Source organism: Apodemus sylvaticus, chromosome 7 (assembly GCF_947179515.1).
Source record: "Apodemus sylvaticus chromosome 7, mApoSyl1.1, whole genome shotgun sequence".
Classification (NCBI taxonomy): Eukaryota; Metazoa; Chordata; class Mammalia; order Rodentia; family Muridae; genus Apodemus; species Apodemus sylvaticus.
The window spans coordinates 77,852,078-77,868,403 of NC_067478.1; the positions used below are offsets into that span (position 1 = coordinate 77,852,078).

Sequence of the window (16,326 nt, forward strand, 5' to 3'; positions counted from 1 at the left end):
GTAGCACACACATTTGTTTATAAATTAAAAAGTGATCTGCATGTATTTAATGGTATGAGATTTTACTTCAATTTGCAAATGAAAATAACTTCCCAAAGTTTAACTATGTTTGAAAAGTGTCCAGCTTTTAAAAATCTAAGTAATACAGTATAAGTAATACAAATACAGTAGCAACTGAACCATATGGAATTTTTCATATAATATGCTACTTTTTTAAAGCCAAACCCTAATTTAAGAGATGAGAAAACACCACTGCTATTCATGAAGCAAATAATAGCCACCTTGTTTCCATAACAAACATTTAAGAGAGTTGTGTCCTAATGGAAACTCGTTACTGAATAAAAATCCTTAGAGAGGGGGAAAAGTACCTTCATATATAATCTGCATCGGGGATGCAAATTGGAGAGAAACATACACCAGCGGATTTGCATTTAATCAAATCTGAAGCAAGTGACTTCAGAAGCATCACTCAGTGTGCAGAAGGCTTCCTACCAGGACCAGGCTGAGCTATCCAAGAGATCAAGACCCCTCGCTAAGGACATTTCTCAGAGGCCTGGCACTGTGGCACCAACCAGGATGGACAGCGGTGAGTTGATTATTACAATTAAAAACCATCTTCAGAAACCCTAATTTTTAGTTCCCACTATAATCTTAGTGTCATCAAACGTAAAAATGCAATAGCACTACCTGGCTATGAGGACAAAGGCTGAATCCAACTGTTGGTGATGTTCTTATAACTCCAGTCACCGTGTGTCGCTTGTAAATTTGATTTTGCTGCATTGGCTTTAAGTGGATATTCTTTCTGAAGCAAAAAAAACCTATTCAAATGATTCTTATGAAGCGATGACCTGAATATTAACACAACCTTTTCCAGAATAGTGGAACTGTGTGTTAAATGTAGCACTGTCTTGGAAGCCCTCAATTATAAAGAAAGGACAGAAAAAATCCATATGTGTACAGAGCTTGAAACTTCTTTTGGCATCTGACTTTAAACTCGTTGGGTTAATGATGACTGTTCTGCCAATGTGATAAGAAACAGGCTTGAGAGTCATTTCATGAATTCAAAGTTTGTTCATACTGAACTAGTATGTGTTGGTGTAGAATAGAGTCCATCTGAACTAGAACAAAGTTGAGATGTCAATGTTAGCATATTAAGTGTTAATAAACAACAGAAGAATACTTTTAAAATTCCTTATAAAGTACATTGAACAATAACTTTATGCATTTTAAGTGATGTATCTCTTTCAAATCTGATCCCAAAACCTAAGAATTGGGGTGGAGCTCTCAGGCACCTACCTGCTACAACATGGCCGCCTTAGCTAGCAGGAGCACTCAGGGCTCCCTCTGGAAGAGCTAATAGGCAAGTGACAGGAGATGATAGAGTTTGTGGGTCACTATGGTGTGATGCAATGACTTCCACACAATCCTAACATGTCCAGTAATTTGACTGTTCCTGTTTTAAATGTCCCATTTTTTACTTTAAGCTGATGATGTCATGAGCCTTTGGCATCGTTTTCTGATTAGTAATGTGAACCTTTCTGGACTTGATGACCCTGGAGACTTTTCACCTCTGGTGATCTCCTGCCAATAAAGCTAATGCCTCCTCTTCCCAGAGTGGAAGCAGAGTCACACACAGTAAGTTTCTAATAGAGGTGCAGCAAGCACCACCAGTGTTTCTGAGAGAGCATCTGCCTTCCCCTCAGTGAAGAAGACAGAGCCAAGGGGTGGGATGAGGAAAAGGTACAACAGAGGGACAGTTAATCCAGACAATGACCAAGCACACTGTATTATTGCTGCACTGTCTGGGACAGTGCCTGTCTCTCACACAAGCACACAGGCTATCCATCAGTAACCCACCCATTCAGTGTTCTTACTTTGACTGTTCTGAGTGACTGGAGAACTATATAGTGTTGTGAGGAGAGCTGTGCCCACTGACTTCAGTGTGCTGTTGTCGGGTTACAGAACTCAGAATGGAACTTCTTTGCTGAAGCTGCAGGCGAGGTCTGGTCTGTTGTCTCTCTCACCAGATCGTTTCATTTCCCTACGTCATGTCACCAACACCTCCTCAGCCTCTCCAGAGATTTCGAAAGCAAGAAAATACATCTCAAAATGTCATTAAAGTACTAAAATAAGGATATGTTTCAAATATCATATGTATACTTAACATAACTAAAAATGCTTTGGGGGAAGGTCACCAATATTATAAGTATTAAATTAATCTTGAAATATTTGAGTTTGTTTTGATGGAAATGATAATTTTCAAAAACAAATGTAAACAATAGCACCATTAAGTCGACTGTGGGTCAAATCCTCCAAAGAAAAGGGGACTAGGGGACACTGTCACAGAAACATTTGGGTACAGATACATAGTTACAACCCTGCAAGTGCCAACTTCTTTCCCAATTCTAAAGGCTAAAGGTTTAATCCCCACTGTTGAATTAGTTCGTGCTCTCTCTTTAGAAGCACTCATCTTTGTTTTCCCAACAACTGATCTGAATGTAAGTTTGTATCTAGAGCATTTGAATAAAAACTCTCCCGGCTCTCTGTGCTGATGCAGGTGTAGATTCTTTATATAGACACAGCACACAGAGCGGGTGGGAATGAGTAGGAGTGGAAACACCAGGAACATTTATGAACCCTGAATATCACTCTGTCCAAAACAAGAAATAGAGACTCTTCCAAAGAAATAAAGCTATCCCAGGTGGGACTGAAAGAATGTATGCTAAGCGCCATTGAGTTGCTGAAATGTTAATGCACTTGTGTATTCTGTTGTCAACACAGATGATCAGGTTTCCGTGCTGAGGCTGCAAAGCTCATTTTTCTGGCTACTCTCACTTCCTTACCATGCTTACTCCCAAGACACTCAAAACCGAGGGCTTCGCCTCTGTGTCCCGGGAAATGACTCTTACCCAAACTCTAAGAACCTTGGCAATCCCGATGGCTTTTCTCAAGTTCATCTCCTCCAACTTCTCTAAAGTGCTACAACTATATTTATATCTATCTATACCATCCATATAGATAGATGAGAGAGATCTAAATATCTCACAACTTGTAGGACTATATATACACATACATGCATACATACATACATACATATAATAACTATTTATTGAGCACCTACTAGATACCAAGCACTTGAAGTTGCTGATTATCTTTTCTTATCTAGGTTCCCTCTTTCTTTCGCCTCCCTGGTGCTTTCATCCTGATCCAACACTACTGTTCTGTGCTTCTAGATATTTCCCACAGACGTCCTTCTGTGGACCTCTCTTGCTCTAAGCACCAGTGACTAAAAACCCTCTCTCCTCTTATTGCAAATCCATCTATGGAGATCATTATTTTCATGTCTCTAATTATAATAGTGTTAAAGATACACAGTGCCAACCCAGATCTAAATTCTTGTTTTAGCTACAGGACACATTCACTTTTATTTGATTATATCCCCACAACCTCAGAGTCAACATATTCAAAATATTCTTTCCCTACCCAAATCTTCATAGTTTGCTATCTGTTGTGTGTGTTTGTGTGTACATATATGCATGTGCACAAGTGCACATGTGCGTGTGTGCATGTCACTTTGAAAGGCCTCTTAAATCTGTCCTTTGTCATTCCTGCTGCTTCCGGATACCTCCCACCCCTCTGTATTTTTATCCTTAACCTGTTCTAGAACCCACTCTTAGATTAATCCTTCAAATATTTTTTTTCAAATCTTCCACAACTACAACAATGGTCATAATTCTGTTCTGTATTTCAGTGGCTCCTTTTATCTCTGTTTATCAAGTGTGCAGAGCACAATGTTTCAGTCATTTCCAAATGCATAAAGGACAGTTGTTCAATAGTCTTATGTCACCTTGTGACATCAGAGCCACCCTAATCTAAGTGTACCCTATGATGTTTGCACGAGGATGAAATTGCCTAACAACTCATTACACAGCAAATTACCATCACTAAACAATACATGACATTCTATATTTTATGTATTTTTGATCACATCTAAGCATGGGCATGAATGGGAGGGGTTGAGGGGGCATGACGCAGTGCTGCATTCATGTGAAGGCCAGAGGATAACTTATAGGAGTCATGTCTGCCCTACCATAAGAGACCTGGAGATTGGGTTGTCAGGGTTGGTGGTAAGCAACTTCATTCACTGAACCATCTCACCAAACCAGTAATATAAATTCTTATAGAGATTGATTTGATCATTTCAGCACTTTCATTAGTATTAACCGTATCAATGAAAAGAATTTTTAACAGAGATTTATTCACCTAGAAGCCCAGTGTGCACCAGTCGCAGGCACCAGGGTGCACTAGTGAGGTCTTTACCCTCGGGGGCTTTTCTTTCTGCAAGGAGCAGAAAATACACAATAAGCTTCTAAATCGGAAAGTGTATGGGACCTTTGTAAAATGGGGAATCCTAAACAGAAATAAAAGTACAGAAGAAGAATCTGGAATGTCTTAAGGGGAGGGTGCAACATTTAATATGTGTTCGTTGAGATGGCCTTACACCTGGACTCTGAGGAAGATAAGGTAGTCGGTCACGGGGCAAAGGACAGAGGAAGACAGGGCAGTCGGTCACAGGGTAAAGGGTAAAGGACAAAGGAACTAACTTTCCAGCTCAGAGGTAGCAATATCCTCAGGTAACAGTACTCGTGGTCCATTTCAGCGCTATGCTCGAGCACAGGGAGGGAGAGTCTTAGGAAATGAGATCAGAGGACCCTGGGAAGAGGGCCATCTGAGGCAGGGAAATGAGGAAGTGCCGTAGGGCTCTCAGCACACAGTGATGCAACTGGACTTTTTTTTAAAGGACCACCCCACCCGCACCCTGCACCACGCCACAGCCCTGACTGCTCTGAGGATAGACCAGGGCGGGGATGAAAGCTGGAAGCAGGAAAGCCATTAGAGCACTGGTTCTCAAGTTTCCTAATGCTGCCACCCTTGAACACAGTTCCTCATGGTGTGGTGACCCCTGACTATTTATTTTCATTGCTACTTCTTAACTATAATTTTGTTGCTGTTATGAATCATAATCTATAGTTTTCAATGGTCTTAAGTGACCTCTGTAAATGAGTCCTTCCAACCCCAAAAGGTTGAGAACCACTGCATTAGCAGGCTCCTCGAATAATCACCACGAGAGGACTGTATTTCCTCTGGAGATGAAGAGCCAAGATGGATTCCGTGGGTAGGATTGTCAAGCATAGCTAAAGTAGAGTTTGCAGAGTGCCAGAGAAAGCAGAGTTAAGGGAGGCTGTAGAGCTTTGTAAGTGAAGGTCTGTGAGGACGGTGTCGCCATCAGCTAAGATAGGGAAGCTTTCTGGCAAATAGGAGGGAGAACACAGTTTCTATTTGGACTTGACCAAGTTGAGATATCTGCAGGAGATGCATCCAGAGACGGCTATTGAAGTCTAAAGCTCAGGTCAGAGCCCCAGGGTCACTGTTTAAAATTCATCTAAGTACAGATTCATTTAAATGTAATAACTAAGAGTCTTTGCTATGCAAGATGGGAATCCTGAGTTTGAATCCCCAGCACCCACATAAAAAGCAGGCAGAGACAAGAGGATTGCTGTATCTTGCCAGCTGCTGGTGAACTCCAGGTTCAAGGAGAGGCCCTGACTCAAAAGAATAAGGGAATGAGAGAGTAGAGCAGACATTCCCTCTGGATTACGTACATACATCCACACACACATTCACTATACAAACAAGCCATTTAATTCATTAACTATTAATTAATTACAAAGTAAACCTATCCCAGTGCGTTATCCTTCCACATAAGCATGGCTCCTTCCTGTCTCTTCACTTTTGCCTACACATGTGTGCAGGGCACAAGGTCTTTGTCCTCCTAACCTGTGAACATTCTTCTGTGTACACACTCAGCCTCATGTCCTCCCGCAAACCTTTGATTAGACATCCAAAGAGCACTCTGCTTCTGTCTCCTCACACATGGAAATGTCTCACTGGGCTCACTGAAATGGGATTCTGCTGTGTGTCTGAAACTTGTTTAATATCCCCTGTGGCATATAACTCCATACTTCTACTAAGTCAAGGCCAATAAGTACACATACCTGATTGAAAACAAAATTTGAAAAGTTTTGATCTTGTCTTGTGAACTCTATTCATCTGTTAATTACCATGTGGTTATATTTTAAACTATTTACAAAAGGCTGGTTTGCCATAGGATTTTTTTTTTTGGCATGCCCATAAAACAGAAATTGTTAATTCAGATTCGAATAATCAATTTAAAAGTCCTTTAGAGAAAAGCAAGGTCAAGACTGTCTGCAAACACATGGGGATCCAGCCTGGACCTCTCTTCCTTCCCAAGCATGTTTGAGCCTGTGCCTTCCGTGAGCCACAGTGCCCTCCCGTTGTCCAACGTGACTGCCAAGCTTAGAGCTGCCTTTCCAACATATACACATCCCACCATGCACAAGAACACCATACAGACCTTCCACGTATGTGTAGTCAAGATTCTGCCACTTCTGAGGAAACCAGAATCACCTAGAGAGCTGGGCCACATCCCTAGTGTTTCTGACTCTAGAGCAGGGCCTGGGAATCTGCATCCCCGACAGGCTCCTAGTTGCTGATGCTGAATGAAGCTCTAGGACTTGCATGGTGAGAATGACATCACAAGATGTATATTTTCAACTTGACTTCTCTACCCAGCTCTGACTCCTTTGTTCCAATCATCAGGATCCCTATTAAGCTCCCCTTAGGGGTCACTCTTCTTCCATAGTGCGACCATCTTCACCACCCTGTCCCAACACCACCTCTCTTCATTCTCCACTCAGAGGACTAACATGTGCTTTTATCCTAATTCATTTCTTCAAGTCTGACTTCTAGCACGTTCTACCTCTTTCAAAACACTTGACTCCACTCTAAACACTTCTTACTCACATATCCTTGATTCTTTGCTGCCCCTGAATGCGTACAGAGATAGGGAAAGCCAAGCAGCCTCCGCTCCATGCTGAACTTCTCTGTGATGACCATCCGCCCTCTCCCACTCCTTACCTTCAAACTTCAAGAACAATTTCCCCTCCCCCTCGCCTCCTTCCCTCTCTTAACAACATGTGACTTCTGGATACCCCACATTTCCAGAATCTCTTTGCTAAGGTTTATACCAACCACTAAAATGAAAGTCAGGGATGTTCTTCTGTCCTCGTCAATCTACTACATCAGACAGTAGATACTACATCTTTCTTTCTTGAAATGTCTGTCCCTAAGGTCTTGATGTCTTCAGTCCCTCATTTTTTTACTGGTGCTTCTCCCACTGTTCTTCCCTGTCTTTTTCATAAAGTTCTCTCTTGTGGCCCTGAAACATCTCCAACTGTGAATGCAATCCTGACTTCTATCATTAATCTTCTAGTCCAGGCCTGTGCATCTGGATATAGTGATACACACTAGAACTTTATTCCGACATGAAAAAATTAAATTATGTTGTTTGCTGCAAAATGCATACAAATGTGGATCATTGCATTAAGAAAAGCAAGTTGAACTCAGAAAGATAGATGTTGTATATTTCCCTCATTTATGGGCCCTAGATTTTATGTAGGTACATGAATTCATTCTTATATATGACGTGGAAATAGCAACAAGACTGAAGGAAAGGGAATAGCAAGGTGAGGGGAGAAAAGAATGGGAGGGAGTGAGGGGAGGAGGCCAAAGTGCATAATACATAGACATCTTTATCCTCTTGCTCTCTCTTGCTCTCGCTCTTCCCTTCCCCCCTCTCTCCACATGCTCATGGCTGGCCTGCTGGCCTCCTCTCCTCCTCTCTTCCTCTCCTCCTTCTCTCTTCTCTCTTCTCCTCTGCCTCTCCTCCTCCTCCTCCTGCTCCTCCTCCTCCTCCTCCTCTTCTTCTTCTTCTTCTTCTTCTCTCTCTCTCTTTGCCTTTCTCTGCCTCTACTACCTTCTTAACTGCTCTCCCCATGCCCTTAATAAACTCAATCTACACTAAAAAAATCTTTATGAAAGCTATTAGTATGTATTATGACTATATGCCAATAATTACACACACACACACACACACACACACACACACACACCAGGATCATAGGGTTTTCAATATAATTGTTTCAACCATTTAGAGTATCCTAACCTGTTTATTCCAGTATGCCAGATGCAGATCATGATCACCTATGAGTCTCATCATGTGACCCTGTCAAATGTTCCCTCTGGGGGTTACTTCCTCTTTCCTGGTTTGTCATCAGTATCGTGAGGGCTCTAAAACTTACGTCCCAGAGCAATGGTGGAAACGTGGAAATTTCTCTTCGATCTTCCATTCCAAACCCTCTTTACGTCTAGTTTTCACATCTGCTCCTGGCATCCTACCTGCCCAATGACCTTTTGTCTCAATCACTATAGGGTTCTCCAAACTGATCTCCCTGTGGCTTTGTGATTGTCAAATCCACCCTCTATGCTGTTCCCTGAAGAGTCTATCTAAAATGCAAACTGAAGCATACCTGCCCTTGCTGGATAGCCTTCAATGGCTCATTGCTGACAGGATGAAATCCTAGTTCCTTCCGTGCACCAAAACCATCATGGTTGAATGCTATTCATTTGCCCATGTGGCCACTTCCTCTCTCAGACCTCATTCAGGTCTTGCTCGCAGACCTTTGCCTACCCTGCTTTCCACACCTGGAATGTTCCATCTTGCATCACTCTCCCCTGACCTCCTTCTTTATGCCCACACTCAGATCTCATCCTGCCTTTCCCAGCTCCACCTCCCCCCAACCTCCCCCACATCCCTACAAGGAAATGATACAGCCTGAGCTTCTCTAAATATTCTAGAAAGACTTCTATTGTTGTACCTGACACATTTCCTCTATAATTATTTTAATGTATTTTCCTCTCCACTAGATAATATGCTCTCTCAGCTTCTACTGACACACAGAAAATCTTGGATAAATAACTAATTAATAAATATAGCCTAAGGCTTTTCCAAAAAATAAACAAATATATATTTAGACACAACCTATTCTAGATCAAATCTTATGCTTTATACTAAATAATGATTAAAAAGAAGTATTTTATTCCTTGTTAATAAAAAATATGTAGGCCAAATCTTATCAAAATTAGGCCAAAAAGGACCACTGAAATAATCTTACTTTGTTGAAACCATGTTGAATGTAGCTTCAAAATATTTTCAGATGTACTGGTTAATTTTCCTTATAAATCCCTGAAAACAGCTAAGAAGAAATTACAATCAATTTACACACAAAGAAAATGGAGCTGAAGATTTTCATTTTTCCACACCAGTGACTGATATGTGACTGTGCAACTCCTGATGCTCAACCAGCAACCCCTCTACCCATTGCCTTGCCTATGATCATATTCTTTCCCTCCCTCTCCCTCTCTCTCTCCCTCTCTTTCTCCCTCTCTCTCTCCCTCTCTCTCCCTCTCTCTCCCTCTCTCTCCCTCTCTCTCTCTCTCATTCTCTCTCCATTCTTTGTGTGTGTAACACAAATTCACAAATTGATTTATATGTCAGATACACCCTAGACTGTTTACAAATTCAAGCAGATTAGTTTGGCTGTGCCTCAGATATGTATACATGGGTATGTTCTGTCATATGCAGAGACGCTTAATCTGTCCCAGCTGTATTTGCTTGTAAGCCAGCAGCACTTCAGTTAAAGTGGATCACAGCCATCCAACCTACCACAGCAATTTCAAGCTTAAAAAATATTTTAAACTCCGTCTATTTCAACCACTAATTCAGCACTTGAACACCACCAGGGTGGTCCAAGCAGAAGATCTCTAGTAATTACTTGACCAGCTTGATTCACGGAGCTCACAACTGCTTAAGATAATGCTGACCAATTTCAGACCCTTGGGAAGATGTTTCTCTATAAATCCATCTATCTGTTATTTCTTCTTGGTGAAACGTTTTCCCTGGCTGTTCGGCTACAAACTGACCTGAGTCTAAATTGCATCTTTATTGCTATTAGTTAAGACTTTGGCAGATAACTTAGCTCAGTTCATTCATTTGCAAAATGGATCACATTAAATAGTGCATGCAAATAAACTAGCCCTATAGTATTTTCAACAACTGCATATAATAAGCACCCAAAACTATGTTAACTAAACCAATAATTCTTCTTTATCCTTGGTCTGGTTTTCTTTTGAGTGTGTGTTTAAGTTGGGGGGGGGTGCATGCATGTGTGGGTGGAGGGCAGAGGTCATCATGGGATATCTCCCTCCATCATTCTCCATGCTATTTTTTAAAGCAGAGTCTCGCACTGATCTTGGAGCTCACTGTCACAGCTAGACCAGGAAGCCCAGAGGATTTTCCTGTGCCTGTTTCCTTATTGCTGGGATCACAGACACATGCCTCTGTACCTGGCTTCTTGTATAGTGTTGGCTGTCCAAACTCAGGTCACACACTTTTATAGCAAGTAGTTTAACAAATCCATCAACCCAACCTACATTGACCTGGATTTTAGCAGTCATTCCTCATGCCCAATCACCAATTTTTTCAAAGACAAAATGCATTTAGTGAAGTAAACAGAACACCTGACTTTCTTCAAACAACCCATTTGGCCCTATGCCACATGTCCCATACTGATATGCCAGAGTCAGAATACAGTCTCACAGTAACCTGGACCATCCATGTTTAGCTTCTTCCTGAGCAGTCAGAGGTATTATTCTGAGTTCATCCGATCCTTGATCTTGTGACCAGTCAATTGTAAATCTTCTTGGAGTGATTCTTGACAAAGCAGAGGTAAAAACCAGAGGGGTCACTTTGAAGAGCTACTGTGTGAGAGATAGGAGCGTCTCTTCCATCTCCATGGAGTTTGGATGGATTTTCATCAAGCAACAGGAACTAGGACTCCTTCAAATCCACATCAAATTCAAAATCCCTCTCGTTCTAATGAGAAAACAGGACCAGGACCGTGCTCTTCGGCCTTTGGCCTGGTGACTCCATCTATGCCTGATTGTGACTTTTCCATTTGCTTAAGTCCCAGGAGATTACAGCAAGCGCGTGTACCAGGGCGTGAGAGTGAAGCACACAGTCAAAGATCTCCTGGCGGAAAAGCGGTCCAGGCAGACAAGTAACTCCAGATTCAACGTAAGTCCATTTGATTAATCAATTCCATTTGAAGCCCTGAGGTTGAAGCCTCTGCTAAAGCAAACTCTCTCTTCCTTTACCTACACACCACTACCTCACACTCCCTGCCTCTGACTTTTCTCAAAAGACTTTACCTAGGACATATGTCAAAAATGCTTTGGGTTTTGTTTTGTTTTGTTTTGTTTTGTTTTGTTTTAAATTTCTTCCCAGGATGGACAATCTTTCCCTATTGAGAACACCCACATGACAGTCTCTGGGGACTTGTCTACTAGCATCAAGGTTGTTACTTGAATTTTTATTCTCTACACTCTCCCCATTCATTGTCTTGCTTGTCCCATTATCCAATGGTTGTTTCTTTGTTTGTTTGGTTGGTTGGTTGGTTGTTTCACTTTTGAAATAGTATGTATATCTCTATTCATCTGCTATTGATCATATGACCCTGGAAATAGAATGTGTTTACTCCCTCATGTCATGCAATGCTAGCCCTCCTCCTTACTAAGGTACCTGGTGTGATGGAAAGAACACTCATAGAGAGGGAACTTTGACCTGCTGGGGACCATCTGTGTATGTAAACCCCCCCCCCCCCCCCCGCCCCCTGGATCCAACAAGAAATGAGGCACCCAAAGTGATCTTCATGGTTCTCCATAACATAAAAATGTCTTACTGTTCATCCCCTCAAGGCATGTGCATTAGTGATTGGCAACTAATCCAGAGCTCTGTGATCTAATTGCTGACTACTTCAGTTGGTGACAGTAGAAACAGGATGTGTCTGCCCTCTCATAAACCTTATATTCTCCATCTGATAGATGTAATTCACGATAAATCCCAATAGGTTTGGAGCGAGTGTCGTCGATGTCTGTCAGTCACATCTGTACTTGTAGCTCTGCTTGCTGCCTAATAAGTTATGCTCGTGTCTCAAAAAGTGACTAGAGCTAACACGAAAAGCAAATGTTACGTATTCTATTACTATAATAGCCTGAGTGCTGGCCATGTAGGTGACCAGGAATACATAGAGCAGCCACATATAGCATCTAGTGCTGGGCACACAGGAAGTACTTCCTCCGGAATACCTGCTGACATGTTGGTCACCACTTTCAACACAGCTCCAATGGCAAACTCCTAACATAAGTGATCAGCTTCAGAATCAACTTCTGCAGCCAAGGCCACCTTCGAATGCACATCCTGTTGCCCATCCCTTCAAACAGCTTCTTCCCTTCCACTCCGACAATCAGAGCTTAGCTTACACAGAGAAATCTGAACAGCTGGGCTCCTTGCCTGATCCCGATTCAGTATTTCTCTGAGTGCCTGCTCGGAAGCATCTGGAGAGTGTGTTATAAATATCCTCACCAGACTGAGAGGGAAATCAGAGAGAGTGGGGTTGGGGGTGTTTCTGAATCTACTCAAAATGAACAACTGCAATGTGCAAATGGCAGGGACACTCAGTCACAACTTTAGACAAGAGAACAACGGAATTTTAAAGTCTGAGTTCTAAAAAGTCCCAGGGAAACGTGCAGTTAGGTAGAAAAGAGGTGCGTGTAAGCACACTAAGGCAGGGACTGGACCTTGTGTCTGAATTCATGTATGTTTTTAAAAAATTAAAGGGCTTCCTGTCCAACATCTGAAAATATCATGTCTGATTTTTCTTTTTCTCTCTCTAGTTTTTAAGTTTTACTTTTTTAAAAAGTTAAAATAATATAATAATATTTTATTATTATTATATTATATAATAAAATAATATAACTAGTCAGTTACAGTAGTTAAATATTAACATTTTACTAAATCTCTGAGACTTTCATATAATATATTTTGATATATTTACCCCTAATTCCTTCCCCTGGCTCTTCCCAAATCTACTGTGTGCCTTCCAACTTTACATTCTCTTTTTTTCCCCTCTAACCCACTGAGTCCAGTTTGTGCCACCTCAGTTGATCTGGGGCATCGATCGGAGCACAGTCAACCTATCAGGGCCACACTCAAAGAAAACCGACTCTCCAGCCCCAAGAAGCCATAGTCTGTCCACAGCTCCCCTGTTAGGTGTGGGGCTTGTTAACCCCTCTCCCTTCCATGCTGGGATGTGAATCTGGCTTGATTTGTCCAGATCTGTGCAGGCAAACACAACCGCTGTGCATTATGAGTGCAGCAATCCCGCCTTGCCCAGAGGACATGGTTCTGCCCCGGTGGTCCCGCCAGGTCTCTCACAGCCTCTCCACCCCGTCGTCTACTGCAGTGCTCCCCGAGCCCTTGGGAGAGAGGTGCCGTATCATGCCCCGTCTGTGTCTGAACACTCCATGCACACTTGCTCTCTGCACTCTGGGCAGCCTTTAATTTCTGTGGTAACCACTCCCCACCGTACAAAGAGACATCGCTGATGAGATCTGAAAGCCGCACTCATCCATCGAAAGTGCATGATTCAATTTCATCTTAAAATACAGGTTCTTGGGCTTATCCCGTTTGTGGAGACGAGTTAGGAAATGATTGTCTCAACAGTTCCTCCTTGAGTAATAATTCTCTTGCGCATTGCGAGTTACATAAGGAACAGGAGCCCTAACCTCACATAGCACCACGGTTTCTTATCTCTTATCTAATTAAGCCATGGGCGTTGGCCTAGTAATTACTGAGAAACTAGGAACCAGTTATGTGAAGCACATACACAGTCTGCTAAATACCAAATAATCTGGTAAGAAGAAAGAATAATCTGATATGTATATGCATAAAAAATATACATTCATAGAGCCAAACATTAAGCTGAATGCTTACAACCAGACTATATATATATATACCCCTATATATATATATACCTATAATATTTATATGAGGATACAGTTAGGTTTTGTGTGTGTATGTGTGTTATCTCATTTTATGGGCATATTATCTGAAATTTGCATTTACATTTTACAGATGAATATGTTGAAAGCAGGATAAAGATGCATTGAAAAAATATGCATTGAAAGACAGAGAATATAGTATACTGGGAGAAACAGCTTGGAGGACCTGAGTTAGGTTCCCAGACCCAAGTCAGGTGGCTCACAACTACCTGAAACTCCAGCTCCGGGGCACCCGTCACTCTCTCTCTTGGTCTACGAATGCATCCTCACGCACATAGCATACCCTCACACAGACATGTAGCTTTTATTTTTTTAAGGTAGATTTTCTGAGTCTTAATTCTGTATTTAAAAAGAAATCTGCATAGACTAAAACACAATAACCTTTGATACATGAAAAAAAGAGGAGATAGGGAGGGGAAAGGGAGGGAGGGAAAGGGAGTGTATGAGAGACTAAGTATTAGACAGAAAACTATGCTGCCTCCATCGGTGGTACTGACAGAGCCATCCTGGGCAGTACACAGACCTTAACTCCATGTAGTGTCAAGTCACTTCCATCTGTGGTACTAACAAGGCCATCCTGGGCGGTACATGGAACCTTAACTCCATGTTCTCATTGTATCATCTCAGTACTAGAATCTTCGCTCTCACTTTGGTGGTGTTTAAGCTTTGGTGATTAACTGTGTAACATCCAGTGTGAGCTTATTTGGACTTTAAGCATCTCTATGAATTGATTTTACTATCCACTCCCTACTTCAGATACTGAGAACTCTGTCTAGAGGGATGGTACCATCAGTCAGCACTCACTCTTAAGGCCTCCTTCTATGCCTCCTATGAAGGTAACTCAGGGAGCAGAAGCCATGGAGCAACCCTGCCTCCAGCAGGCCCTCACTCACAGGCCTGGGCCCTCACTCACAGGCTCTGCTTCCATTTCAAAGGCAGGGCTGAGGCCACTGCTTTCCTCAGTACTGATCCACCAGGACATAGTGAGTCTCCACTCTCAGATGGGCTTGTAGTAAGGAAACTACTCATGAGGAAAAAAAATCCAGATGACAATATAGCTAAAGGCCAATGACCAAAGTCCCCAACTGAGCTCCCGAAGACCCCATATCAATCCTCTAGGACCTGTTGGCCGATGCATGATTAAAGAGCTTGAGAGGAATTTACCTGGGTAGACATTTAATGCTGTCAGATGTAAGGACAGCTTTGAAAGGAAAATACAGAAAAGATACAAGAGGAAAAGGTAAAGCAAGGCTGGAGCAAGGAGGCAGCCATCAAGGAAGCCCCAGCAGCCGCAAAGACTGGAAGAGGCAGAGGATAGATTCCCGAATGGAAGCCACAGCAAGGACAGGCCAGAGAAAGCAGAAGACAAATTCCTAGTTGAGCCCCAATAGCAGGGACAGCCTCTAGGCAGGCTTGGGGTGTCTGGCTTTCAGAACCAGGAGAGCACATTCAGATGGTTTTAGAAACTGTTTAATAGTGAAAGGTTATAGTTGTCCTAGGAAACTAGAGCATGTATTATGAAAAATTAGGTCCCCTCAACCAGTATGCTTCCAGAAGCAGTTATTAGATGCCCATGGTGGCTCCCGGCTCCTTCTGACTACTCTCTGGGGTGACCCACGCTGAGCTTTTCTATCTCTACAAAAGAATTTCCTCAAGAATGACTTTCATGTTCTTTATTTTGCAATAAAGTTTTGTAAAATATCATAAAAACAAAAATCTTATAACAAGTAAGATTTTGACCAAATCACTTCCATTATTTTTTCCTCCCATGTACTGTGGCTTGCCAAATAGCAACTCTGTGTATTTTTAAATTGTGAATTTTTCTTCATATTTTTTCCTCATTTTTTTTTGTGTAATTCTTCACTATTTCCCTGGATTTCTGCCAGGGTAAAGAAATGATAGATAAATAGATAGATAGATAGATAGATAGATAGATAGATAGATAGATGGATGGATGGATGGATGGATGGATGGATAGATAGATAGATAGATAGATAGATAGATAGATAGATAGATAGATAGATAGATAGATAGATAGACAGACAAACAACCACTTGCCAACACCTGGCACCAAAACTATATAATTAGATTTCTGACTAATGAATTTTTTTTGCAACTACACTATTTCAATTGAACTCATAAAAGCTAATCATTTAACATTTTAAGAATCACATCACAAAATTCAATAAACCCTGTTATCTACAGAATAAAAGAGAAAAGCAATAAGCCTAATTGCCACAATTTTTCTGCTCTGTTTTGAAATTCAGTCAACAATTCACAGACTATTTAGCTCACTAATCAAGTTTTTCTTTTGCAATCATAAAGATCCATCTAGAGTCACTGAATGTACTGCAGCTGGCAGGATGGGGGAAGGAAAAGCTGTTTGGAATTTCAATTGTGTGCGAGGGTAGGGGAGTAACTTGTACTATGTGGGAGGCTAAGAAG

At 41.7% G+C, this 16,326-nt stretch overlaps 1 protein-coding gene across 1 annotated transcript in view; it reads left to right on the forward strand.

Moving 5' to 3' along the window:
• The first annotated feature begins 503 nt into the window (after positions 1 to 503).
• Positions 504 to 16,326, forward strand: part of Pou2af2 (POU class 2 homeobox associating factor 2) — a 40,672-nt gene continuing 24,849 nt past the window's right edge. Inside the window, exons 1-2 of the mRNA XM_052189480.1 lie at positions 504 to 586; positions 10,947 to 11,056. Coding sequence (XP_052045440.1) covers positions 577 to 586; positions 10,947 to 11,056 — 120 coding nt within the window. The 5' untranslated portion in view covers positions 504 to 576. The remainder of the gene's footprint in view (positions 587 to 10,946; positions 11,057 to 16,326) is intronic.